Here is a 26,599-nt window from a genome sequence, read left to right on the forward strand (position 1 = left end):
AGTTGCAAGGGGTGCAAAGTTACTCAAGGAATTTACTGTCTGGTTGAGTGGCAGGGCTGAAAAAAACCAAAACAAAATAATCATACAAAATTTCAACTACCGGACATGCTATGGGACCATGATGCCTGGGGAGCCTACAGCAGAGATCTGATCAAGTCAAGAAAATCAATCAGGCTTCCCCGAGGAACAAAGGCTGGGTTACATGCTCATTGAAGCAACAAAGGTATAAACTGAAGCTTTCCATTTTTACTTAAGTTGCTTTTGTCCAAACTCTTGTCATCTCTCATCTAGGATACTAGGACCTCAAATCAACCAATACTCATGTGCTTACTGAATACAGACTCCTGAGTAGGGACCATGTCTTATTTTCCTTGAACTTCCAATTCTCAATATAATGCAAGCATTATTACAAAAATTGCACAATGTTTATCTTTTTGAAAAATGAATCTTTATTAAATACTAATCTCACATCACTCTATATACTTATGTTTGTCGGCTCCCCACCACTTAGAGGCTAACATTAAAATTCTTCAGCAGAATGAGACTTATTACAAATTCGTCCTAAATTACCTTCCTGGCTTCATCTCATCACTATTTCTCAGCAGCCAAAACACTTACCCCTATAGCACATTTTCATGATGTCTGAAAACTATTCTTCTTCATCTTCACATGTGTTGTCTTCTTCCACAAAGAATATTCGACCCCCCCCATCCTTCTGGGGAACTTTTTATGGAAATCTTCACATCACTCAAGTGTCACTTATTTTGTGATGCTCTCTCCAGCTTCCCCACACTGTTAGTGGTCCCTCCTCTAAACTTCTGTGACACTCCTTACATTCTATCTGGTGGAGCTTATTCACGTACTTGTTCCATGAATACGTGCTCTTTTGCTGTCTAGCACTAGTCTGGGGCACTACACAAAATGCCTCCCTCACCGAGCAGTGTACACTCCACTTGTGGGAAATCCACAAACGAACAGTATGTGTGAAAGGTGTTTTGTTTGTTTGGTTTTGGTCAAGAAAAAAAAGGATACAGTGAAGGTCTTTCTGAGCAGAAAGATGAAGGAAGTGGGGGCGTAAGCAGTGTGGACCTTTGGGATCCGAGCCCCAGGCAGCAGAGAACATGCCTGGCAAGGTCGAGGACTTGCACTGAGGTCAGGGATGGAAGGGAGCAGGTGATGAGGACAGAGGCAGAGCTCATAAGGAGGCAGACAGCCAGGCCCAGGGCACCTGGCTCTTATTCCAGCCAGGAAGCAAAGCCATTGGCAGGTTCCGTGCAGGGAACTGACGTGAACAGATTCATTTGGAAATGATCACTCTGCCTGCTGTGTTTACAATACTGTTGGAAACGAGGGTGCAAGCGGAGAGAGCAGAGAGCTGCTGTCAGAATCCAGGAGAAAGATGATGGGGGTGTGGGTGGTTGGAGCGGAGGGATGAGAATGGTCAGATTCTGCTATATCTTGTAGGTAGAGCTGACAGAATTTGTTAATGGACCAAATGTGGATGTAAGGACAAAAAACCTCAAACAACAACAACCAAAAAAACCTACAGTCTGTAACATATAATTCAAAGATTCTCAGCCTTGGCCAAAGCAACTGGAAAGATGGATCTCCCATCTACCAAAATGTGCACAGCAGAAGGGGCAGGCTGGCTGGTGAGCAGAAATCAAGAGTTCTCCTTTGGACATTTGTAAGACATGTAGGGGGTCTCCTTAGACATTTAAGTTAAAATGCCAAGTAGATGGTTAGACAGGAGCCTGAAATCCAGGGGCAAGACTACTGAAGCTAGAGATGCAAAGTTATGGCCGCATTAGAATCTGGACAAGAACCATAGGCATGGGACTAGATGAGGTAGTTCAAGGCAAGCTACTCAAGCTTTAATGTCTGTATGAATCCCCTGTGGGCTTGAAAAAATGCAAATTCTTATGCACTAGGGCTGAGTTGGGGCCTTTGGTTCTCTACTTCCAACAAGCTCACAGGTGAGGCCAATGCTATGGATCCTTACACCACTCAAGTACAAAGGATCTTGAGAGTCAGTGCAGATAAGGACACCTGCATCCCCAGACGCTTCCACATCTCATGTCAGAGGATGCAAGGGCCAACAGCACAGGAAATGGGAAAATAAAGTCAAACGAAAGTGGCATTCTTCCATTCATGGAGGCCAAGAAAGTGTTCCATGACAGAAGGAGGAATTAACCACCTTACATGCTGGTAAAGGCTGACAAAGATGGGAACTCAGAGAGGACCACTAAACGAGGCAGCTGAGTATGTGACAGTGGTGACCTTGTCAAGAGTAGCTGTGGGGGAACTGTGAGAATAAACATAAACAGAGGCTCTTCAAGAAAGAGTGATAGGGAGTCCCCATTGTGGCTCAGTGATAACGAACCCAACTAGTACCCATGAGGACTCAGGTTTGATTCCTGGCCTTGCTCAGTGGGTTAAGGATCCCAGTGTTGCGTGAGCTGTGGTGTAGGTCTCAGACAATCTTGGATCCCAAGTTGCTGTGGCTGTGGTGTAGACCAGCAGCTGCAGCTCCAACTCGACCCCTAGCCAGGCAACTTCCATATGCCACCGGTACAGTCCTTTAAAAAAAAAAACAAAAAAAACACTCCCCCCCTCAAAAAAAAGGTGATAGAAAAAATAAGAATGAATGAGAGAAAAGTGATGTGGATCAAAGGTACTTGTGTAAGATATAGCATTTTAAAGATAAGATTGCTAACAGGGACCAGGAATAACTGATTACCTGGGAGACAGAGAGGCTAGGCTGCATTAACGTCCTCACATAGGTCCAGGGCGTCAGGCTCCCAGGCACGTCCGGAGGGATTGTCTCAGTTACGGACATGACAGTCACTGATAGAGAAGCTGTCAAGGTAGAGAAGGCAGAATGTGTCCACATAGGTACACATCCAGGTGTGAGGAGGGCTTTGACGGTGGAAACAGGAGGAGTTTCTCAGTGACATAACAATGTCCTCAGATGGAGCCAGATGGAGGAGAAGATATTAGAAATTTAAAGCGAGAAAAGTTATGAAATAGGCACATAAAAGGAACTGACTAGAGAAATGGAGCAGAACTGCTGGGCAGCAAAAGGGCACAACAGGAATGAATAGTCATGAGTCTAAAGCAAGAGCTGCCAGTGCGGCCTGGCATGTGTCACAGCCTCACCCACAGGGGAGGGGGACAGGGACAGGCTGGAAGAGCAGGTGCAGGGAGAGAGATGGAGGTGATTACAGGACAGCCCACATCACCCGAGCCTGGCGAGGACAGAACGAGGACACAGTGGAGGTAGAAGCAGTGAAAATGTGGAGTAGGTGGCATGGCTGGTCAAAGAAATGTCAGGACCAGGGTTTTTAAGAGAACAGGTTGAAAGACAGGTGACAGAATGTGGGATGTACAACACAGAGATGACGGTGCAGAGCTAGCGGCTGCGAAAGGAAAACCCTCGGGGCTGATCCCTGGAGTGAGCGGTGGGGTGGGCTGGAGGGCAGATTCCGAGTGCGTCATGGCCCCATCTTCCCCTGCTAAGCCTCTTCCTCCAGACTGACAGTCAATTTCCCAATTCAGGGACTGGATCTTATTTCCCTCCGTAGTGCCGGGCCCAGCAACACACTGCACACAGTGGGCATGTGCTGAGTGTGTCTGGGTAATGATGTGCCCTGAGCGCTAAGGACAGTACCAGATGCACATGGTTTTACAGTAAGTATTTAATGGAGACATTAATGTAATGTCCCAAAAGATTAGCCTGGAACCTAAAGGAGAGATTACATTCGCCAGTGTTTAGCTACAATATACACATTTACAAGTAAGCTGCTGGATACCGTTTTCATGCTGAAAACATGATACAAGATAAAGAGCCCCTGCCACAACTTAGATTCTCTCCGGAATGGTGCGCCATATTACATGAGAAGCAGGTGAATAACCATTATGTTCTGTTCCCAATTTGCTGCACATCATGTCAACCAATTAACGTGTTTTGTGCTGGGCACCAGAGGAAATACAAAAATTAATACAGCAAGCTTGGTGCTTACGGGAAATGCAGGGTTCGGGGAAAGGTAAGGAAGAAATACACAGTGAGTTATATAACCAGAAAAGGGGCAAGAACAAGGTAGTCATTTAAAAAAAGGAAGATGAGTTTCCGTGTGGCTCAGTGGTTAACGAATCCAACTAGGAACCATGAGGTTGCAGGTTTGATCCCTGGCCTCGATCAGTGGGTTAAGGATCTGGTGTTGCCGTCAGAGCTGTGGTGTAGGTTGCAGACATGGCTCGGATCCCACGTTGCTGCGGCTCTGGCATAGGCTGGTGGCTACAGCTGTGATTAGATCCCTAGACTGGGAACCTCCATGTGCTGTGGGAGCGGCTCTAGAAAAGGCAAAAAGATCAAAAAAAGAAAAAAAAAAAGAGAGAGAGAGAGAAAGGGCTAAGAATACAGAGGTATTCTTGGGCAAGACCTTCAAGTCTTAGGCAGGTACTGACAGAAAAGTCCCAGATAAGAAATGCTCAAAACTAAACTGCAGGCAAGGACACGGGCTTGGGAACATAAAAACCAGTGCACAGAGCCTCTTATAAATGGCCACAGTGCCTTCCTCCCAACCCCTTTGATGGCCTTGGTCTAATCCTAAGGGAACCGTCAGCAGAGGTACCATCACTTCTCTCAGCTACTTCCAGTCATACTCATTGCATTAAACTTTATTTCCCATGGGTCATAACTTCCTCTCCTCCAGACAAAACCGAAGTTGTCTTATTACCACTTTCTGTTCTAAAAGCTCTGATTTAAAAAGACATGAGCACCTACCCCTGCAACTGCTGAGAAATGCTAAAACTGGCTTCAATTTCGTGACATAACTTTCTACTGGTTTTGCCAATCTACACTATTGGATTGTATGCATTATTCATGTGCATTTTGACCAAAATAGCATTAAGAGGAAAACCTAGCGAGAAAGTCTTTCTTGAGCAACTGATCTCAACATGTTTCTAAAAAGGAAAATGAACAGACAGTAAGAAAAACAATACCTTTTCAAGTTTCAAAATTCAAAAAGCAGGAATTTTTGTGAAACTGCTCCCTCAGACCAAGACTAAAGAATAACGACCATGAAGATATTTAACTGGTAATAAATGCTGTAAAAACAATGCCTTAGAAAATTCCTAGAGATTCATAAAGTCAAGCACCTTTCCTTTCTCGCCCCTGGCTACTCTTTCATTTCCCCCCTCTTCGAGCACGTCTCATAGTTAGTTCTACCTTGATCATAAAGGCCTGGAGAACAAATTTTGTCTTTTAATAACATCTCCTCCCAGCTCACTCCCCTGACCCCCACTCCCCACCCCCCAACCAAGCATCCAAAGGTGTATGCAGACTGATGAAATCAGCAAGCCTTACTGATTCTTTCGTGCTCTTTACTGAATATCAATATATATTTACGGAGGATGGAAATGTCAACAACATTTGTTCAACAACCTGCATTCAACAAACATTTAGACAGCAACTCTGATGCTATGCTAAGGACCTCAGGGATATAAACAGATACGGTCTCTACCATCGTAAAGAGATAAGCACAAGACAATCAAAGGGCTATAAAAGAGGTGTAAGCGGAAGCCTCGCAAAAGAAGAAGAAATGATTAACTCTGCCTGGGGGAGTCAGGAAAGCCTACCTTGGAGAGGAGGTAATGTAGAGATATTTGAGAGCTTTGGTGGAAGTGGGCAGCAGCAAGTACAGGGGAAATGGAAAGACAGAAACATGGCAGGAACATGTAGAAGGAACTGCTTTTTTCTCTCCCAAAGCGGTACCGTCTACATACTTCTGAATGTGATTTGCTAGCAGAATGGAATTTTCCCACAGAGCTAGTTAGCCTCTAGTTTCTCCTTACATCTTTTGCTTTAACACACATAAATGTTTAGCCCTTTTCCCAGGAAGGGCTCACTTACAGGTGGGGGTACAGAAATTTCACTCATGAAGTGGCGAGGCAGGTTAAGGATTTGGCGTTAGCACTGCAATGGCTTGAGTCACCGCTGTGGCATGGGTTCAATCCCTGGTCTAGGAACTTCCACATGCCACAGGCGTAGCCAAAAAAAAAAAAAAAAATTTCACTCAGCATAACCATTTCATTCCTTAAATACACACACACACACACATACACACACAGAGACACAAAGACAAAATGCTTTGTTACATTGAGGTTTCTTTTAATCACATTATACAATGGAATTCATCCAAACTGTAAGAAAGAATCTGCTTGCTTTATGGAGTTTTATGAAATATTAAGTCACTTGAACATACTGGAAAAAAAAATAATCAAAAGATCCCATGGGGCTAGAAAAAATACACTACACTTTAAGCTTATATCAAGGTTTGCCTCATCCACTGTATTAGATTTTCATTGATCCTGCTTATTTGAAAAGAAATTTAAAGAGAAAGCAGGAAGTCACACGACTTTAATTCTAAAGTAACACAGGTTGTAATCAACTTTTAAAAAGTAGATTAAGCATTTACTTAAAATAATTTAGAAATATTTTAGAACTCTTTTTTTTTTTTGCTTTTTAGGGCCACACCTACGGCATATGGAGGTTCCCAGGCTAGGGGTCCAATCGGAGCTGCAGCTGCCCACCTATGCCACAGCCACGCCAGATCTGAGCCTCGTCTGTGACCTACACCACAGCTCACAGCAACACCAGATCCTTAACCCACTGAGCGAGGCCAAGGATCGAACATGCAACCTCATGGTCCCTAGCTGGATTCGTTTCCATTGCACCATAACGGGAACTCTGAAGAGAACTCTTCTTAAAAATCTTTTTTTCCCCACATCTTTTAAATACTGGGGTGGGCTTGATTTAATCTATTATTCTGATTCAGCAATAAAAAGAAGCTTTAAATGAAATATAGGTTTGTATACCTGTTCTTTCTCTCCTTTACCTCTGACCCAAGTGCCCACTGTCACCTCTGTGTTGTGACGGCCAGAGAAAGCCCAGTGTGGTGAGAGCTCCAGGAGCGAAGGAACCAGGGACAGGGAGGGTATGGGGCACGTCGAGAGCCTCAAAGGCCCATTAAAGAGTTTGGACTTTATTCCAGGGGCAGTGAAGAGCCACTGGAGGATGCTAGGCTGGGGGATGCGATGATCAGTGCGAGTGGTGTGTACACATGAACTGCAAGAAGGCAAGGCTGGAAGCACAGCGATCAGTTAAGGGGCTGGACAAGAGTGGGTGGAGCACAGGTGAAGACAATGACAGCTGACACTGGTCAGCCCCTGAGTGTGCCAGACAATGTTCTCCATATTTTTTTTCCGTTTTGGCCAAGCCCTTGGCATGAGGAAGTTCCTGGGCCAGAGATCAAACCAGCGCCACGCAGACCCCATCCTGCCACAGAGACAATACCAGATCCTTAAGCCACTGTGCCACCAGAGAACTCCCAGACACTGTTTTAAATACAAATATCCTCCCACTAATCCTATAACCCAAGTGCAGATGAAGAAATAAGGCAAAGAAAAGTGAAGTCATTTTCCAAAGGATCCAGGGACTGTAGGTCCATCATTTATCCACAGCCTTCCCACTGCAGCACCTGCACTTATACCCAGCACATTACAGTAACAGAATATAGGTGGATTCAGAAGATCCATTTGAATGGATGATGGGAGGGTAGGATGGACCAGCCCTAGTTTCATGGAGATGGCACATGAATGCCACAAATTACTCCCAGGTTTCCAGCTTGAGGAGAGGCAAGAGATGCCACTGAGTAAAATGAAGCAAACCCCAGGAGGAAGAACCTAGGAGGAAGATCAAGAAGCCATTTTTTATTGATCCGGCTGACAGCTGAGTATGTAAATCTCTCACAAGAAGTCAGAGCTGGGGCTATCAGTTTGGGGAGAGTGGTAGTGAGAGTAACGGCCCCTAAGCTGGCCGTCCTAACTTCTGGAAGCTGTGGATGTGCTACCTTACATGGTACAAGGACTTTGCAGGTGTGACTGAGTTAAGCACCTTGAATGGGGAGGTTATCCTGGCCTGTCTGGTGCATCTACTGTGACGGCTAGGGGCCTTATAAAAGGGAGGGAGCAAAGTCAGGTTCAGGGAGAGAGCTTGGAAGATGTCACACCGATGGCTTTGAAGGTGGAGGATGGGGCCTTGTGCCAAGGAATGAAGGATGTCCCCAGAAGCTAGAGAAGCAAAAAGACAGAGCCTCACATAGAGCCTCCAAGAGGGAACACAGGCCTGCCCACACTGGCAGGATTCCCGACCTCCAGAACTAAGAAAATAAACCTGCATTATTTGAGCCCCTACATCTGTGGTCATTTGTTATGGCAAAGATAGGAAAGTATTACAGGAATTTTAAGTTAGTATTTAAGATAATGTAGTATTGAAGGAGATAGGTGAGGGAGATTAAGAGGCACAAAGCTCTCAAAATTCGCGCTGTGGCACAATGGGATGGGTGGTGTCCCTGGAGAGCTGGGACTCAGGTTAGATCCCCGGCAGGGCATAGTGGGTTAAGGATCCAATGTTGCAGCTGTGACGTAAATTGCAACTACCATATGGAGTTCCCTGGCCTGGGAACTCCATATGCCACAGGGTGGCCAAAAAAAAAAGAAAAGAAAAAAAAAAGATGCACAAATTTCCAGCTGCCTACACTTACAGTGATCATTTTTTAAATATACAGAAATATCACTAATCACTATATTTCAAAACAGGAACTAACATAGTATTTACAAGTCAGTTATACTTCAGAAACAAATAAACAGGCAAAACCTACAGAAAAAGATCAGATACATGGTCCCGGAGGAGGGGGTTGGAGAAGGCTGAATGTATGTTGGCAGTTTCAAAAGGTACAAACTTCAGTTATAAGTACTAGGGATGCAACATATAACATGGTAAATATAATTAACACTGCTACATGTTGTACATGAAAGTTGTTAAAAAATTAAATCCCAAGAGTTCTCTTCACAAGGAAAAAATTTTTCTATTCCTTTAATTTTGTATCTATATGAGATGATGGCTCTTTGTTAAACTTCTTGTGGTCAACGTTTCATGATGTTTGAAAGTCAAATCATTAGGCTTAAACTCTACAGTGCTCTACGTCAATTATTTCTCAGTGAAACTGGAAGAAGAAAATTTAAAAAGGAGAGAGTGTAGGAGTTCTCCTGTGGTGCTACGGGTTAAGGATCCAGCATTGTCACTGTGGCAGCTTGGGTTGCTGCTGTGGTGTGGGTTTAATCCCTGGCCTGGGAATTTCCACATAGTGCCTAGGGCGTGGCAAAAAAAAAAAGAAAGAAAGAAAAAGAAAAAAGATATAAAGAAAGAAAGAATAGATGAATGAAGCAGTAACTAAATAAAAGTTCTGGAGACGGCATAAGGAGATGGGTACCAGAACTAATCAGGAGGAAATGCCCTTAATTAAGCGGGGGGGGGGGGGGGGGGGCATTTCACCTTTTGTAAAAGAAGAGAAAGAGGAAGTGGGGATGGCGGTTTATCTGTACACTGTAGGGAGATCAGGTCATTCCCAAATGGTGGCTATTATGAGCTCCGTGAATTATGTGGCTAGGTCACTAGCAGGGCAAGACTTCAACGCTGGGCATCTGCCTTGTAATTTTAATACAGTTCTACACTGTACCAAATGAGTCCAAGATTTATAGTAGGAAATGGGAGGAGTGGCCAAAGAATGGCTACTATGTTCAGGCAAACATAATAAAACCCAGGCAGGTTAGCCAGGGTAGGAACAAACTCATGGCACTGTCCCTCTCCTTTTCCCTACAGCCATGGTAGAACGGGCTGCTAACCAAGGCACCTGGACTCAGCCTCAGGATCCTTCTTCACACAGTAGTTCATAAAGCAGCAAGTGCTGCAAACCAATCTGAGCCGGCCCTTGAGATACAATTCATTTGCCAACCCTGACCTAGAGATTATAATCTCCTTCTCCCGGAGGAGACGACCTTGGAACAAATGCTGAAATACAACTGAGAAGCAGAAAGCTGACAGTAGCCGCTGAATGTCTATCAAGAAGGGAAGGACTAAGAAAACTCAGGTAAATCACATCACTGACTTTTACGTAAGCTTTAGAAAGAATGAGCTAGAGCTGTACTACTGATGGGAAAGATTTCCAAGATACACTGTTACATGGAAAAGCAGATCCACAACAACTATACAATTACTTACATTCATGATTTCTTAAAAACCCATATATACACACACGCATATAGATGCTAATGCTTTAAAAAAGGTCTGGAAGAGACTGTCAAACTGTTAATAAGAACCTGTGAGGAAGAGCATAATTAGGGTAAAGGATGAAAGGAAAACGACACTGGGTACTACATGTACTTTTATGTTGGTTATAATGAAAAGTTGTTTTGTTTTGTTTTTTAAAGAAAAAAACTAAATTTGTTTTCTTTTAAGGACATAAAAGATGAGCAGCTGAAGGGTCTAGGGGTTCTTTTGTATTCAGACCTCTTTGCGCTGAATGCAGTAATCCCTCCAGCGACTTTGCTTTTGGAATGCTGCAAACAGAAGGAATACAGGACAACATGACTGGACGTGTGGCACAGGGTGGATGTGAAGAAATGTCAGCAGCCTCAAGTGTCCTTCAGCCTCTCTCCACTTCCTTCAATCTGATTCAACGCCTCCTTTACCCTGTCACTCACTCCCGTGCTTTCAGATGCAGTCTTCACTTTCTCTGCCCAGTTTGAAGAACTCTTTTTGCAAGCACCACATCTGACATCATCTTTATCATCTTTCCCCAATTGCACTATTAAAATTAGCTTTTCCCCTTCTTTTGATCATGTCACACTTCTTACAGTAATGTTTCTATGTGCTGTTCTGTGTATTTTATGTAATGAATCTCTTCTCTACCAGCATCATTTCTTGTCCTCTATGATCACACCAGTCCAACTTCCTTAACCTCCTCTTCTTTAGCTCTCATTTCCACTGCCTCTCACTGTACTTCCTTTGATTTCCTATGATGCATCTGATGCTTCTCCTCCATACCCACTGAGGTTCTCTGCTTCCATGGTCATGTTTTGCAAGACCCAGTAATCGTATGTGTTCATCTGTTATACACGCACTTAATTTCCTCACATAAAAGAATTATTTTCCCTCTCATCTGTCTCGAACCATCCCCTCCATGCGTCCTTCCACAGCCTCACCCACATCGACCTCAAAAACTCCAAAAAAAATTCCTAAAAAGTCAAAACTTAGCAGGACCTTCTCTCAAAAAATCTCCCATTTCTCAAATACCTGTATGTCAGGCACTGTCCCGAACACAACTGAAACATAAGAACTCTCTTAATCCTGACTCAACCCACTGAAAAGGGTACTATAATCATTCCTGTTTTAAATATGTGAAATCTGAGAACCAGAAAGGTCATGGAACTTGCCGAAGGTCACACAACTGACTGGTGTCGGAGGCAGCATTCTAATGCAGACAGTCTGGCTCTGGCGGCCCTGCTTGTTGCCAGGTTGCTACGCTGCTCTGTGGCATGTGTCTCTGAGGCCAAGCGGAGCACTTCCTCTGTTCCAGTTATGCACCATCTCAACTGTACTTCGGCACGTGGCATCCATACCATAACCAACTGGTTCTCATCTGTGCCCTTTCCTCTAAGACCTCTCCAAGGACAGAAACCATCCATCTTTTCATCCTTTAACATGTAATAGCACCTTGCACTAGGAGGTATTTAACAACCAAAAAAAAAGGAATAAACCAAATTCATGGCACTCTGGCCCCAGCATGGCCTACACTGTCAACAAAGGCAGACACAGTGATGACTTTCATTCCAAACTTTCAGGCTCCTGCCTTAATGACATCACACAAAAAGCAGGCGGCTTGAGGAGCTGGCATGATACATTCCCATCTGTTAATTCCAGGGAACTGAAGGGGACATCCACCTAAGAAGACAGTTAGGTGGTCAACACTGAGTTACCAACACAGCAAATGGCAGGGTTCTAGAATTACCTGACAGTGCATCATAGAATTCCTCCTCGCTAAGGATGCTGAGAGGTGGGGAGCCTTTAACCAGAGACTGCTCTAACTCATGATGTTCAGTGGCTAGAGTCTCCAGCGCTTCTGACAAAATTTTGTTTTTTTCTTGCTCCTGTTCCAATTTAAAATTCCTCACCTAGAAAAGATATACAAAAGAAAAAAAAAACTTCAGAGTGACAGGAGATACAGACTTACTCAAAAGGATGTGAAAATTATTCGCTTTAGATCCAGTTCAGTTGCAACATCAGAAATGAAAACAGTCGTGTTACGCACACACGAATGAATGAGCAAAATTACTAAGCTAATTCTGCCCTTCCCGTGGGGACTTTTCTCACAACAGCTCCAGCTAATGAAAATAGATTAAGAACTAGCAAACAAAATCAGCTCAGAGGATCAGGATCCTAGTAGAAGGGCATCAGCCCAAACTGAAAAATCATATAAAATTTCTAAAAATAGAGAATATTTGGTTTAATACTAATCATGAAATTAAGAAACCAGTTTTGGAACAACATAAAGAATTAAAACCCTTGTAAATATTAAAATGCATACCACATCAAAACATAAGATATAATCCACAAGTTCACCACCAAAACAGCTGGCACATCAAATAAAGAGAAACAAGAGGCCCAGTAATGACATTTTAATTGCCATTTTTTCAATTCCATATTTTGATTTTGGTTTCATATTTTACCCTGAATTTAGTGTACAAAAATAAATAAATAAATAAGATTTACAGAGAAGGCAAAGCCTTCATCCTTTGAAGACAATCTATTATTCTTCCTATCTAATTCTGGAGCATCTGAACCTTTGCAGTTAACTAAAACCTTTTTAAATTTAAGTAACCCGGAGTTCCCGTCGTGGCGCAGTGGTTAACGAATCCGACTAGGAACCATGAGGTTGCGGGTTCGGTCCCTGCCCTTGCTCAGTGGGTTAACCATCCGGCGTTGCCATGAGCTGTGGTGTAGGTTGCAGACGCAGCTTGGATCCTGCGTTGCTGTGGCTCTGGCATAGGCTGGCAGCTACAGCTCTGATTCGACCCCTAGCCTGGGAACCTCCATATGCCGCGGGAGCGGCCCAAGAAATGGCAAAAAGACAAAAAATAAATAAATAAAATTTAAGTAACCTAATTCTCATATAAAGTAGCAGGTACTAGATTTGGTATGAACGGTTTTACCAACCTTTGTATTAAACTCTGTAATCTTGTTCAACTTCTAGAGCCCACATCGCACATTAGACAGGAGTCAGAAAAGCTAGGATCTGCTAATACCTCAGAAGTCTCCTGTTCCTCTTCCTCACCTAGAAAATTAGGGATCTACTGCCTTCTAGTACTCTAATCAAGTCTTCAACTCCATTGCTTCCATTTTTCTTGTAGACCTTAGAATCATAACCTATTTCTCAAATATAATCCCAACACATAAAGCAGATGTTTCAGGCAGGAGAACTGCCCGGGGTGATGCCAGGTCTGGACTGAAAGCCTCTTTGACTTTTCCCTTCAGGCTCTTCCCAGTTGGAAGGGCACTGGATGGGGTGCCCTCTGAAACCTCCTGCAGGTCAGGACATGTGCCCCGGGGTCCTGGAGCTACCCAACTCTCTCGCCACTGCTCCAACCGCTCTGTTCTACCTGCCTCCCACTTCCTGGCATCCCTCTGAGCCTCCTCCCCATGGTCCTCAAAGATGCAGCAGCTCCCTCCACCTTCTGACTCCACAGCCACATGTTAGGACTATACTCCAAGAATCCCAGATACGACTTCAAGACAGTTCTACTAAAATGCTAAGTAAGTTCAACAACAAAAAGAGGGTTAAACCTTATCTTGGGAGTAGTTCCACCTTCGTATTTATTATCATTATAGGAGCATTATTATTATTATTAAAACTGCGATAATGAAAGAAAAATAGCAATAAATGATAAGCAATAATCAGAGAAGACATGCAAACTGAAAAAAATTAAATACTTATACAGTTACAGTTTTTAAGGAATTGCAAAATACTTGCAAATATTCCTATAATCTAAATTTTATCACCAAGGATGAAATACTCTTATTTTGGCTGAAGTCACTGTCTTCCTGACAGGCTAGACAATTCATTTATCTATAAATAAGGACTACAAAATTCACCACAATGTTCAGAACAATTCGTTTTTGAATGGAAAAGATCAGCCCTGCTATAGATTCCAAAAACACCACTGCAGGAAGATCCAAATTCTTTCACCCCTGCCCTCCCTCTTTTTTTAGAGAAGCTTTATATTTCTAACTGTTCAAATACCAAGAAGCAAATGTGCTGCTGACACTATACTTTTCCATGTAAGAAACAACTGAATTATCCCTTCTGTTTAACAAGTACCTAAGTTTCAGTACCTGAATTCATCTAGCAGATTTCAGAAAAGTAGCAAATGACTGAGTCCCTCAAATATCAAGTTCCCACAACAAAATGGTATTCAAAATCCTTATCCTTTATCCATCTAACACAAGCATCACTTAGACAGCAAAATGTAAACAGACACACAGATGAAGAGAACAAACTAGTGGTTACCAGTTTCGGGGGCGGAGGGTGATGGTGAAAAGTCAGGGGGAAGGGCAATATAGGGGCAGGGGGGTGGGGTGACAAACTACTGGGTTTAAGATGGGCTCAAGGATATACTGCACAACATGGGGAATATAGCCAATATTTTGTAATAACTATAAACAGAAAGTAACCTTTAAAAATATAAAAAGTTTTTAAGTGAGATAAATAGATATTGAATGCACTGGAAAAACTGATAAATTATTTTGCATTAAAAATATCAAATAACAACAACAACAACAACAACAAAAAAGACAAAAGACAAAAAAAAAATATATCAAATAGGGGAGTTCCCATCGTGGCTCAGTGGTTAATGAATCCAACTAGGAACCATGAGGTTGCGGGTTCGATCCCTGGCTTTGCTCAGTGGGTTAAGGATCCAGCATTGCCATGAGCTGTGGTATAGGTTGCAGATGTGGCTCGGATCTCGTGTTGCTGTGGCTCTGGTATAGGCTGGCGGCTACAGCTCCGATTGGACCCCTAGCCTGGGAACCTCCATATGCCGCGGGAGCGGCCCCAGAAAAGGCAAAAAGACAAATAAATAAATAAATACATAAATAAATAGGCATCACACTTCATTTCCACCACCTTCACATCTATTTTCATATGTTCTTCAGAGACAGATGGAAAGGGGTGGGAGCAGGGGAAGAGGTTCTAACTACAGTTCCAGTTCTCACCCTGTTTTCACCTGTCAGTTGATCTGAGGGCATGTGTATTAGTTTCAAGCATAACAAGATCTTCTGAACCGAAGGTACTATCTACTACCCTCCAATGGCAATATCCCCCATCACGTAGAGTAACATAGCTGAGAAAGTAGGTACAAACATCACAGAAACTGCACTAGTCAAGAGCTCTCTCATTGCTTTAAAGAAGCATCTAAGAACATACTTAAAGCCACTGACAACTTTTGGTCAATTACATTAAGCAATGGGAACAGTCAACTGGAACAATCGAATGCCAAATCTGCTACAACCTCAGTATTTGAGAAACACTTAGGGGATGATATCCTGCATTGGGAAGTTAGTGCAGAACTACTCAACAAGTTATGCAGAGTCCAATTTCATCAACTCGTCATCTTTTCAACTCTGTCTCTGAATTCTCATTGCTAACCTAGAAACTATGTTGCAACAGCAACAGTACATTTCTGCACTCTTTCTCTGCAATTCCAGGCACAGTGCTTCATTTAGATGTGTATCAATACATGCACACTGCTGATGGCTTCTTAAATCCCCAAATTTACCTACCCTAGTTATTATTAAAGGAACAAAGAACTTCCTCCACAAAATTAGTGAAGCCCAACATGTGTGTATAATTAATTATATTAGAACATTTTAGCATAATATTTTATTTTTCAAATTTACAAATAAAATTTATACCCTTGGTCACTTTGCCACAACAAAAATCAACATATAACTAAATAAATGTATACATCAAACTTTTTATTAGAAAATTTTAAGAAAAAAAATTTAAGGACTTAACTACCACACACTTATCAGTTATACATTATTAACTATTATTAATAGACACATTGCTCCATGTCTTAAGTCCCTTAAGACTAATGTAAATTTAAACCTTTTCAGTAATCTTGAATCACTTCAAGATGACAATCTTGTATCTTACTACACTTCATGCTGGTGAGTGAAATTCACAATGAATACTTCCCAAGTGTTCTTCAGATTGACAGTGAATGGATGCCAGCAAAAGAATTCAGAATTCTAGAGAGTCTTGTGCTAGCAGCATACAGACATTTTATCAGCTCTCTCATTCTATAAAGCACCCTATTTTTTTTAACCTATATTTCACAGAGGTCAAATCAGGCAGAGGTAATGATTAAATCTGGCAAAGACACACCACTGAGTGGGAGTAAATGATTAGTATTCATAGAACACTGTATCCAATTATCCAATTACAGGTTAGGTGACATTCTGGCCTTGATGATCAACCTGATAAAGCTCTTTCAACTGGCTACACTCTGGTGGGTCCAAGAGCATTAGTTCTTTTCACTTCTTCTCTGTTACTGGATGCATGGCTATAAGAAAGAACATACTGACTTAAGACCAAGATACTGGATCTTGAATTCAAAAACATCTAATTTTACCTCTCAGATAAGGAATTACACTGACACATTTCTGTGCTTCGAGGACCAACCGCATGCCAACTTTTGCCTCTACTGCCACAGAGCTGTTGAAAAGTGGGTCTGGGAGTTCTTTATGGCACAGAACGTTAAGGATCTGGTGGTGTCACTGCAGCGGCTCGGGTCACTGCTATGGCAGGGGTTGGATCTCCCTGGCGGGGATGTTTCCAGATGGCTTGAGCAAGGCCAAAAAAAAAAAAAAAAAAACCACACACCCACACACACACCCACAAAAAAAACAAAAAGGGGGTCTGGTCCTTTACAGCTGGTTGGTGAGGGAGGGTCTGTGGGTCCTAGAAGACCCGCAGCACTAGTTTGCAAAAGGAGAGAGAGGGAGGATAGATAAACACAAACAGACATTATTCCACGTTCACGGCCAGACTAAATCACACTTATGCCCCTAGAGTCCAGGAAAATTAGATTTGATCCCATGTCGCACACTAACTTAGTCAACCCAACACAAGGCAGCTGTTCCAGCATTCTCCCTTTCCTTATAGCACACTGTGGCTTGCTCCTGGCACCATTAAAAAAATGCCTATTTCTTCCTGGCACTGTCATCTTCCTCTGTCTGGCTGAAGCCAACAGAAAAGAAAACCCTGCCGGGAATTACCTCCATACCTCCCTGCCCTTCGCCTCTCTCTTGGGAATGAAGGTGAGGGTTTTACCTGCTTGTTGACTTACTGACATGCTCTGAGTAAAATGACCTCAATGGAGCTTGTTAAACTGCAGTTTCTGCTAATAATCTGTTAAGTCAATTACTCCCAAATGTATCTTCAGACATTTTAAATCATGGAGCAATTGGGGATAACTGCATACTACTCCCATATCTAGGATAGAGCCCAAGAGTCACTTAAGAACTATTTGGTAAACAGGAGTTCCCGTCGTGGCTCAGTGGTTAACAAATCCGACTAGTACACATGAGGACGCAGGTTCGATCCCTGACCTCGCTCAGTGGGTTAAGGATCCAGATTGCCGTGAGCTGTGGTGTAGGTCGAAGATGAGGATCAGATCTGGCATTGCTGTGCCTTTGGCGTAGGCTGGCAGCTATAGCTCTGATTGGACCCCTAGCCTGGGAACCTCCATATGCCAAGGGTACGGCCCTAAAAAGTCAAAAACAAACAAACAACCTCCCATAAAAATAAAATTTATGGGAGAATAATCCTACATACAAATGACAATAAGACTAATTTGAGTTTTTACATTTCTCAAAAAATGAAGAAAAGAGAAATACATCTTCTGAAAAATACCATTCACTTCTAATATAAGCTACCAGCAGCAGATTCAATACACATGTGCTCCACTCCCTTGTTTAATGGTTCTGGCATTTAAAATAAGATCTCATAATAATTTTCTCTTTCAATTGCAAAACTGAATCACTTGACACTTACTGTAACAGTCACATAAGGAATAACAATAAATTATAATTATCATAACTATGTACATTTTACATTCCAAACTTAATACAGAATTATATATTCCTAAAGGCACTACATCAGTGTATAATCTCCAAATTATTTTAGATTATACAGCATGCATTAAAAATTTCAAAAGCTTTTTATGCATGATGTAAATTATAGAATACAATGTTCAACTGCCATGTAATGATATATATTAAACACACTGCAAATACATTTCAACGTAATGTAAAAAAATTGATGTGGGCAATCTGGAAATTTCAAATCAACCTATTCAATAGCCTGAAATTTTAAAAAGTCTATTCTTTTAGTCATGTCTCTTAAACTCTCCATTAAATATTTATTCATGATTGTATTCCCTATATGCCTGGAATGGTTGCCTATGACATGCTCAACAGTAAGTGCTGAGATAGTATTTTTAAATGAAGAATACTCAGGTGTGTCATAGAGGAAAGGCAGAGGGGGACTGAGGCATGCAAAATAACCTTTTTGGATAAAATCCCTTTCACCAGTATAAAAAAGTATTTCACAGTTCATCCCAAAAGTAATCATTTAGGAGCAAGACCCTGAGAAAAAAAATGTCTCTCAAAATCTCACTGTTCTAAACTTCAGTATGAGCGTTCATCTAGCCATGAACAAAAAAAGAATTTAACTTCATAAGCATCTTTGCCAACAATGGCTCTGCTTACACAGGACTGTTTCCAAGTCTACAACTCACAAAGTATATGCATAGCATTTTACAGTTTTAAAGGCACTTTTACATACTGTTAGAGTTCACGAAATTCTTCTAACAGCCCTATGAGGAATGTATGGATTCATAAAATGAAAATCATAAAGTTTAAGTAACTTGGCAAAGGTTATCAGCAGCAGAATGAAAACTGAAACCAAAATCGCTGAACTCCAAATCCCATGAGCTTTCCTACCCATGGTGTTGGCAACAACCCTAAGACCCAGGAATAACAGTCGAGGTGAATACACCTCTTAGGGGTCTTAAGAGGCAGAGGGGCTCACATCTTGGGGGGTGGGGTTACTAGACTGGTAGGCGAGACAAATGCAGGAGGGCAGGTACCTGGATGACAACAAAGCTCTTGTTAAAACCTCCCCTGGGACCCCATCAGGAATGACATCACTCTAAAACAGCAAGATCATTAGGTGGACTAGGAACCCGGCGGAACCCATGCCCTCTAGGTGAACGGTTTCTCATTCTGAGAATCAAGAGATCTGTTTGCACCAAACCTGGCTTAGATCTGAGTTTCTCCAGCATGAAGAGTATATCTGAAGCAGTACAGGGCTGCTTTGGTTTGGTTTTTAATCCAAGGCCCCATTTCAGCCAAGACCCTCTACCTCAGGACTGCCAAGACTGAATGAAGCCTATGTCTTGTGCTTTCTCCCAATATCTAGTCTCTTCTTCTTGTCAGTTAAGAACCCCAATTTGCCAGCTGGATATGCTGCCCTTCAGCTTAAAGACTACTGCTGTGAAGATCCCATCATGACACAGCAGAAACGAATCTGACTAGCATCCATGAGGACATAGGTTCGATCCCTGGCCTCAAGCCAGTGTTACAGTGAGCTGTGGTTTAAAAGTCACAGATGCAGCTCGGATCTGGCATTGCTGTGGCTGTGGCAAAGGCTGGCACCTAGAGCTCCGACTGCACCCCCAGCCTGGAAACCTCCATATGCTGAGGGTACAGCCCTAAAGAGCCAAAAAAAAAAAAAAAAGAGAGAGACTACTGCTCAGACTCTCTGCTCAACCTCTTAGTCACATGGCCATGCGATCACACTCTGGCCAGGAAGAATGGAAGTAATGCAAGGAATTCACCACATCTCCTTAAAGGCAAGGAAGGGCACAACCCTATTTTTTGCCCCTTCCTCCTGACTAGAATGCGATATCTGGAACAGCTACAACACCTGAAACTGCCATACCAGGCCCAGACTTGCCCACCTCCTACTTTCTTTAGGAAGAAAAAAGAAATTCTCTTCCTTAAGTTAATGGTATTTGGCTTTGGACTGTTTGTTCAATGCTAATATTAACACTAATATATATAATTGTTTTTTCCGAAGTACCACAAATTATTCTGATGCGGCTCCTGGATATGAAATGCCGATTCATATTCAGGAGAATTTCATATTCATATTCAGGAGAATTTCAGTGTAGTTAAAAAATATTTGCTAGGCATGTACTATTTCAAGGTAAATGCTAGGGATGCAAATGTAGAGAGAATATACCAAAGAGATTGGTATATTCTTGGAGTTTATATTCTAGAAGGAGAAAAAGACAAAATAATGCTTCACAAACCTGTCATTAAAAATGCAAACCCAGCATTACTTTTAAACTTCTCAGTGGTTCTTTATTTGCCTTCCACTTACAGTCTCCAAAGTAGAGTGTGTGTACAGGAACATGAGAACATTAGAAAGTCTTTTGTGTTTCCTGTTTAAAAATATTAAATTGAGCAGTTCCTGTCGTGGCTCAGCGGAAACAAATCTGACCAGCATTCATGAGGACTTGGGTTGGATTCCTAGCCTCGCTCAGTGGGTCAGTGGAGTTGAAGCTCCAGCATTGCTATGAACCGTGATGTAGGTCGAAGATGTGGCTTGGTTCTGGCATTGCTGTGGCTGTGGTGTAGGCCAGCAGCTACAGCTCCGATTTGACTCCTAGCCTGGGAACCTCCATACGCTGCAGGAGAAAAGACAAAAAAATAAAAATAAAGATATTAGATCAAATGCTACAATACAGATTGACAAGAGTGCCCTCACATGGTCCACATGTCACATGGTCAAGGGTCAAGTGCAACATGCACAGCAACTTCAGGGAAGAGTGTGGACTCCCACTCAGAAGCTCATGGGAGCATGTGTTTTCAGGGTACTGCAATGCACTGTAGCTCAAGAGAGCTTGGTTAGGAGAACTTATAGACTATATCATCTAGTTTTAGTCAATTCAGAGAAAATACACCCATAGCAATAAAGACCACTACAAAGGAACTCCAGATGGAATAGAATACTAATGATACTAACAAACTGAACAGAACGGGGCAAAGGCTTCTACCACCAGTGAGAGCTCTGTGTCAGCCACCCTGGTAAAAGGAGATCATATATAATCAGATGGCAATATGCCAGTTCTCCACAAGACCATAGGAAATAATGGATGTATGTGTATACATCCACATACAAATATGGATGTGTGCAGGCCACCTCTGTTTATTATTATTATGCCTTGACATATAAACTAATGAGCATGTGACATCATGACAGTTGTCTCAACATTTAAAAATCTAAGCACCCAGAGGGTGAAGACAAACCTCCCCAAATTTCTTCAGGGATATTTAAAGTCATATGACTTTCAGTCCAGAGCTTTACCCCTAAATTTCCTCACTAAGTGTAATAAAATGTTTAGCAACTCCTTGAAGGTTTTCAACAGAAGAGACACTAAATTACAAATCACTTGAGGAAACACTTCTCATAGTACAAAAATAAAGTCCAAACAGTAGACAGAAAATAGGGTGATTAAAAACTAAGATATACAGTATTAAACATATATATAGTTGGTTCAATGATCACAAAATATAGTTGGTTCAGTGATCACAGCCCTCACAATACATTTTTCTTTAGTAAGTATATCAATAAGTATAAAAATATTCATCTTCAGAATAAAGATGCGCATATCCAAAAGTTCATATTTACATTTTATAGTTATGTATCTATAAACATACAGGAACGAATCTCTAATAATAGGGGTTAATATTTTAAACTGAGGAGTTTCCATCGTGGGGCGGCAGAAACGAATTCGACTAGGAACCATGAGGTTGCGGGTTCGACCCTTGGCCTCTATCAGTGGGTTAAGGATCCGGCGTTGCCATGAGCTGTGGTGTAAGTCGCAGATGCAGCTTGGATCTGGCGTTGCTGTGTCTGCGGCATAGGCTGGCGGCTACAGCTTCAAGTAGACTCCTAGCCTGGGAACCTCCATATGCCACGGGTGCAGCCCTCAAAAGACAAAAAAAAAAAAATTTTAAACTTAACATTTAGAATAATTTCATCTTAAGACCCAACTTTTATTATTGCAATAACTCTTAATACTAAAGTGTATTACGGTAAAAGTCCTTTGAGGTTAAGAAAAATTTAATGATGTCACTATCTTATTGTGATACTTTTAACAATGTTAGAAATAATTAGCTGCTTGAGAAATAAAAAACTATTGGAAAAGAAAAAAAAAAAAAAAACAGAAAAAAAGTAAGCCATATGCCTTTGTCAGGAAATACTACTTTAAGATACACAGTAAAAACTGCTGATGATATGAAAAAAACAATTTAGTGTGGGATTATATTCCCAGTGGAAAATTACAGATTCTTTGAACATGTCTCAGCTAAACCACATTTGAATAATGAACTAAAAGAATTAGTTTTTCTTTTTTTTTTATGATCCTCTAAGGGGAAAATGTTTCAAAGAAGATATATTCTCAATAGTAAATAAACAATTTAAAATGTTTTATGGACCTACAGATGGCCAAAAAACACATGAAAGGATGTTCAACATCACTAAGTATTAGAAAAATGCAAATCGCGAGCACAGTAAATAACCAATTTAAAATGTTTTATGGACCTACAGATGGCCAAAAAACACATGAAAGGATGTTCAACATCACTAAGTATTAGAAAAATGCAAATCAAAACCATTCTGAGGTACCACCTTACAACAGCCAGAACGGCCATCATCAAAAAGTCTACAAACAATAAGTGCTGGAGAGGGGGTGGAGAAAAGGGAACCCTATTACACTGTTGGTGGAAATGCAAATTGGTGCAACCACTGTGGAACACAATATGGAGATTCCTCAGAAAACTAAACATAGAATTACCATTTGATCCAGCAATCCCACTCCTGGGCATCTATCCAGAGAAAACCAGGACTCAAAAAGACACATGTACTCCAATGTTCACTGCAGCACTATTTGCAATAGCCAAGACATGGAAACAACCTCAATGTCCACCCACAGAGGAGTGGATCAAGAAGATGTGGTACATACACACAATGGAATATTACTCAGCCATTAAAGAGAAAGAAAGAATGGCATTTGCAGCAACATGGATGGACCTGGAAATACCATGCTAAGTGAAGTCAGTCAGACAGTGAGACACCAACATCAAATGCTATCACTTACATGTGGAATCTGAAAAAAGGACACAATGAACTTCTTTGCAGAAGAGATACTGACTCACAGACTTTGCAAAACTTATGGTTTCTAAAGGAGAGAGGTTGGGGGTAGGGGGATGTGCTGGGCATTTCGGATAGAAATGCTATAAAATTGGATTGTGATGATCGTTGTACAACTATAAATGTAACTGAGTAATAAAAAATGCTATGAAAAACAAAAAAATAAAAGCTAGCTATTGGAAAAAAAATAAAATGTTTTATGGAAAACTGAATGTCCTGACGGGGTAGTTATTTTGACCAAAATATTTCACACAAAATACCCAATTTAAAAATGGGCAAATGAATTCCCTGGTGGCCTAGTGGTTAAGGATTCAGCATTGTCACCACTGTGGCTTGGGATCAATCCCTGGCCCAGGTACTTCCGCATGCTGTAGGCAGGGTCGCATTTTTTTTTTAATTAAAAATAAAAATAAAAATGGGCAAAGAGACTTGAACAAACATTTCTGAAACATATACAAATGGTCAACAAATATATGAAAAGATGTTCAACATCTTTAGTCATGAGAGGAATGCAAATCATACAATGAGGTATCAGTTTATACCCACCAAGAAAATAAGTATTGGAGATGTGGAAAAACAGAATCCTTGTGCCCTGCCAAAGGGAATGTAAAGTGATGAAGGTGCCCTGGAAAACAGTTGGATGGTTGTTAAAAAAAAAAAAAAAGCTCAACAGTGAATTACCACATGCCCCAGAAAATTCACTGTTATGTATATACTCAAAAGAACTAAATTCTTCAAATACCTGTTTAAAAACTTTCAAAGTAGCACTATTCACAAAAGCCAAAAGGTGGAAACAACTCAAATGTCTCTAAATGCATAAAGAGATATAAAGATGCGTTGCAGACATATAATGGAATACTGATCAGCCATAAAAAGAAATAAAGTACTGATACATGCTACTATGCACAGGTAGCTCAAAAACATCATGCTAAAGAAGCCAGACACTAAAATTCACATACTGAGTGATTCTATTTTCAGGAAATTTCTAAAATAGGCAAATCCACAGAGACAAAACAGATCAGTCACTTTCAGGGGCTGGGAATAGGAGTTGGGGTGATGGACTGACCGCTTAATGGGTACAGTGTTCATCTTGGGGGTGATGAAATGCTTTGCAAGTAGACAGAATAAGAGTTACACAACATTGTGAATTACTAGATGTCACTGAATCTTACATTCAAAATAATTTTATATTATATGGATGCTACAATTTTTAGTAATTAAAAACTTAAAAAAAAAAAAAAAGCCCTCACAAACATGCATTTCCCATATGATCCAGCCACTCTACTTACTCCTAGGTATTTGCCTAAGAGAAATGAAATGTTATGTTCATCCACAAAGACTTGCAATAGCCAAAAACTGGACACAATCCAAAAGTCCATCAACAGATGAATAAAATTGTGGTAGAGCCATAAAATGGAATATTATTCAGCAATAAAAAAGAAAAAACTATTGCCACCCGTAGCAACATGGATGAGTTCCCAAATAATTACGCTGAGTTAAGAAGCCAAACCCTCACCACTCCCACCAAAGGTACAAACTCTGTGATTCCATTTATGTAAAATCTAGAAACTGCATACTAAGCCCTAGTTAATTGGCCATAAAAGCTGATCAACATCTGTCTGTGGGCAGGGGCAGAAGGAAGAGTGGGAGGTACTACAAAAGGCAGGAATAAACTTTTGGAAGTAAAAAAAAAAAGTATTCCTTATCCTGAAAGTGACAGTTTCACAACATAAACGTGCATTGAAACTCACTAAATTATGTACGTGCAATTTATTGTGTCAATTATACCTCAATGAAGCTGAAAACTGAGACTATTTACCAAAACTCAGGGCACAGTGAAAAGACTACTCACTTACTGACAATGGGAGTTAAAACAATCCATTTCTTTTTTTTTTTTTTTTTGCTATTTCTTTGGGCCGCTTCCGTGGCATATGGAGATTCCCAGGCTAGGGGTCCAATCAGAGCTGTAGCCCGCTGGCCTACGCCGGAGCCACAGCAACGCGGGATCTGAGCCACGTCTGCAACCTACACCACAGCTCACGGCAACGCCGGATCGTTAACCCACTGAGAAAGGGCAGGGACCGAACCCGCAACCTCATGGTTCCTAGTCGGATTTGTTAACCACTGCGCCACGACGGGAACTCCAAAACAATCCATTTCTTAGTCGTAAATATCTTTTCAAAGAATACATATGACAAAGAAAAATACTGACACTACTGAAAACAATGTAGCCTATTAAACTCCAATGCATACTGTATTTGTGTTTGCCAACACGAACACACTAAGACAAACCAAAATCTCCTGCCAGTGGTTGCTGGGTTCTAGTGTTTATATTTTTCTCTATGCTTTACAGAAAATACATATACTCCTATATAGCTTTTTTATTTTTTATTTTTGCTTTTTTAGGGCCACCTGTGTGGCATATGGAGGTTCTCAGGCTAGGGGCCGAGTGGAAGCTGCAGCAGCCAGCTTACGGCACAGCCATGGCAATGCCAGATCCTTAACCCACTGAGTGAGGCCAGGGATAGAACCCGCATCCTCACGGATACTAGTCAGGTTCTTAACCCACTGAGCCACAATGGGAACTCCTTATACATCTTTTATATATCTTTCATAACTTTACAAATAGCAAAACATTTTTAAATGTGTCTACTTAGGAATTGATGTTTGCATCAGACTTTTGCATTAAACTAGCAAATCTGAAAAATTTGCATTGCACCAAAGCCTAAATGATGCTTACAAGGTCTTTTCCAAGAGTGCGGCACACAGCTCTCTCAGCCTCCTCCTCCTCCAGGAGCCCGAACCAAGGTTCTGTTAAGCACACTCCTGCCTCACCATGGCTGCAAAGCTTCTGCCTAAAAATAGCTTCCTCTTACATAATCACCCACCACAGATTTATATATCTTATGTATCCTAGAAATACATCTCTTCTTTTAGACATATGCCACAAGAGGTAAACAATAAATTTTAAAACCATAGAGGTTTAATCATAATCTAAACGAATTTCATTTTCAGAAGTTATTCAAGGGCTCTGCAATTGAAAGTGCTGCCAATAACTAGAAAAAGTTATCCAGAGCAGAAGTAACACCCTACCAACTCTAATGTTTAAAATGAACCTTACTGAGAGATCATTTATACAGAATAAAACACATCAACTTTAAATGTGCAGCTCAATGAACAGTTCCAAATGTAAGCCCCCTGGAACTAGCACCACGGTAGAGACAGAACATTTCTCTTCCCTGCTTCCTCCACAGTCTTTCTCCCTGTCCTCCTCACCGCGGCCCCGGCGACAGAGGCTCCAACTTCCGCACCCATGCATTAGGTTTGTCTGCTCTTGAACGTCTAATAAA

General features: G+C 41.4%; 1 protein-coding gene across 5 annotated transcripts in view; it reads right to left on the minus strand.

The window, feature by feature from the left end:
- The window catches only part of OSBPL1A (oxysterol binding protein like 1A), a 221,513-nt gene that overhangs the window by 73,382 nt on the left and 121,532 nt on the right, over positions 1-26,599 (minus strand). For 4 of the 5 annotated variants that reach the window (XM_047793943.1, XM_047793944.1, XM_047793942.1 and 1 more), the window contains one exon: positions 11,913-12,075. The exons of the other annotated variant lie outside the window; for it this stretch is intronic. In XM_047793943.1, the coding sequence (XP_047649899.1) occupies positions 11,913-12,075 (163 nt within the window). The remainder of the gene's footprint in view (positions 1-11,912; positions 12,076-26,599) is intronic. 5 annotated transcript variants of the gene reach the window in all.

Source organism: Phacochoerus africanus, chromosome 8 (assembly GCF_016906955.1).
Source record: "Phacochoerus africanus isolate WHEZ1 chromosome 8, ROS_Pafr_v1, whole genome shotgun sequence".
In the NCBI taxonomy this organism is placed as follows: domain Eukaryota; kingdom Metazoa; phylum Chordata; class Mammalia; order Artiodactyla; family Suidae; genus Phacochoerus; species Phacochoerus africanus.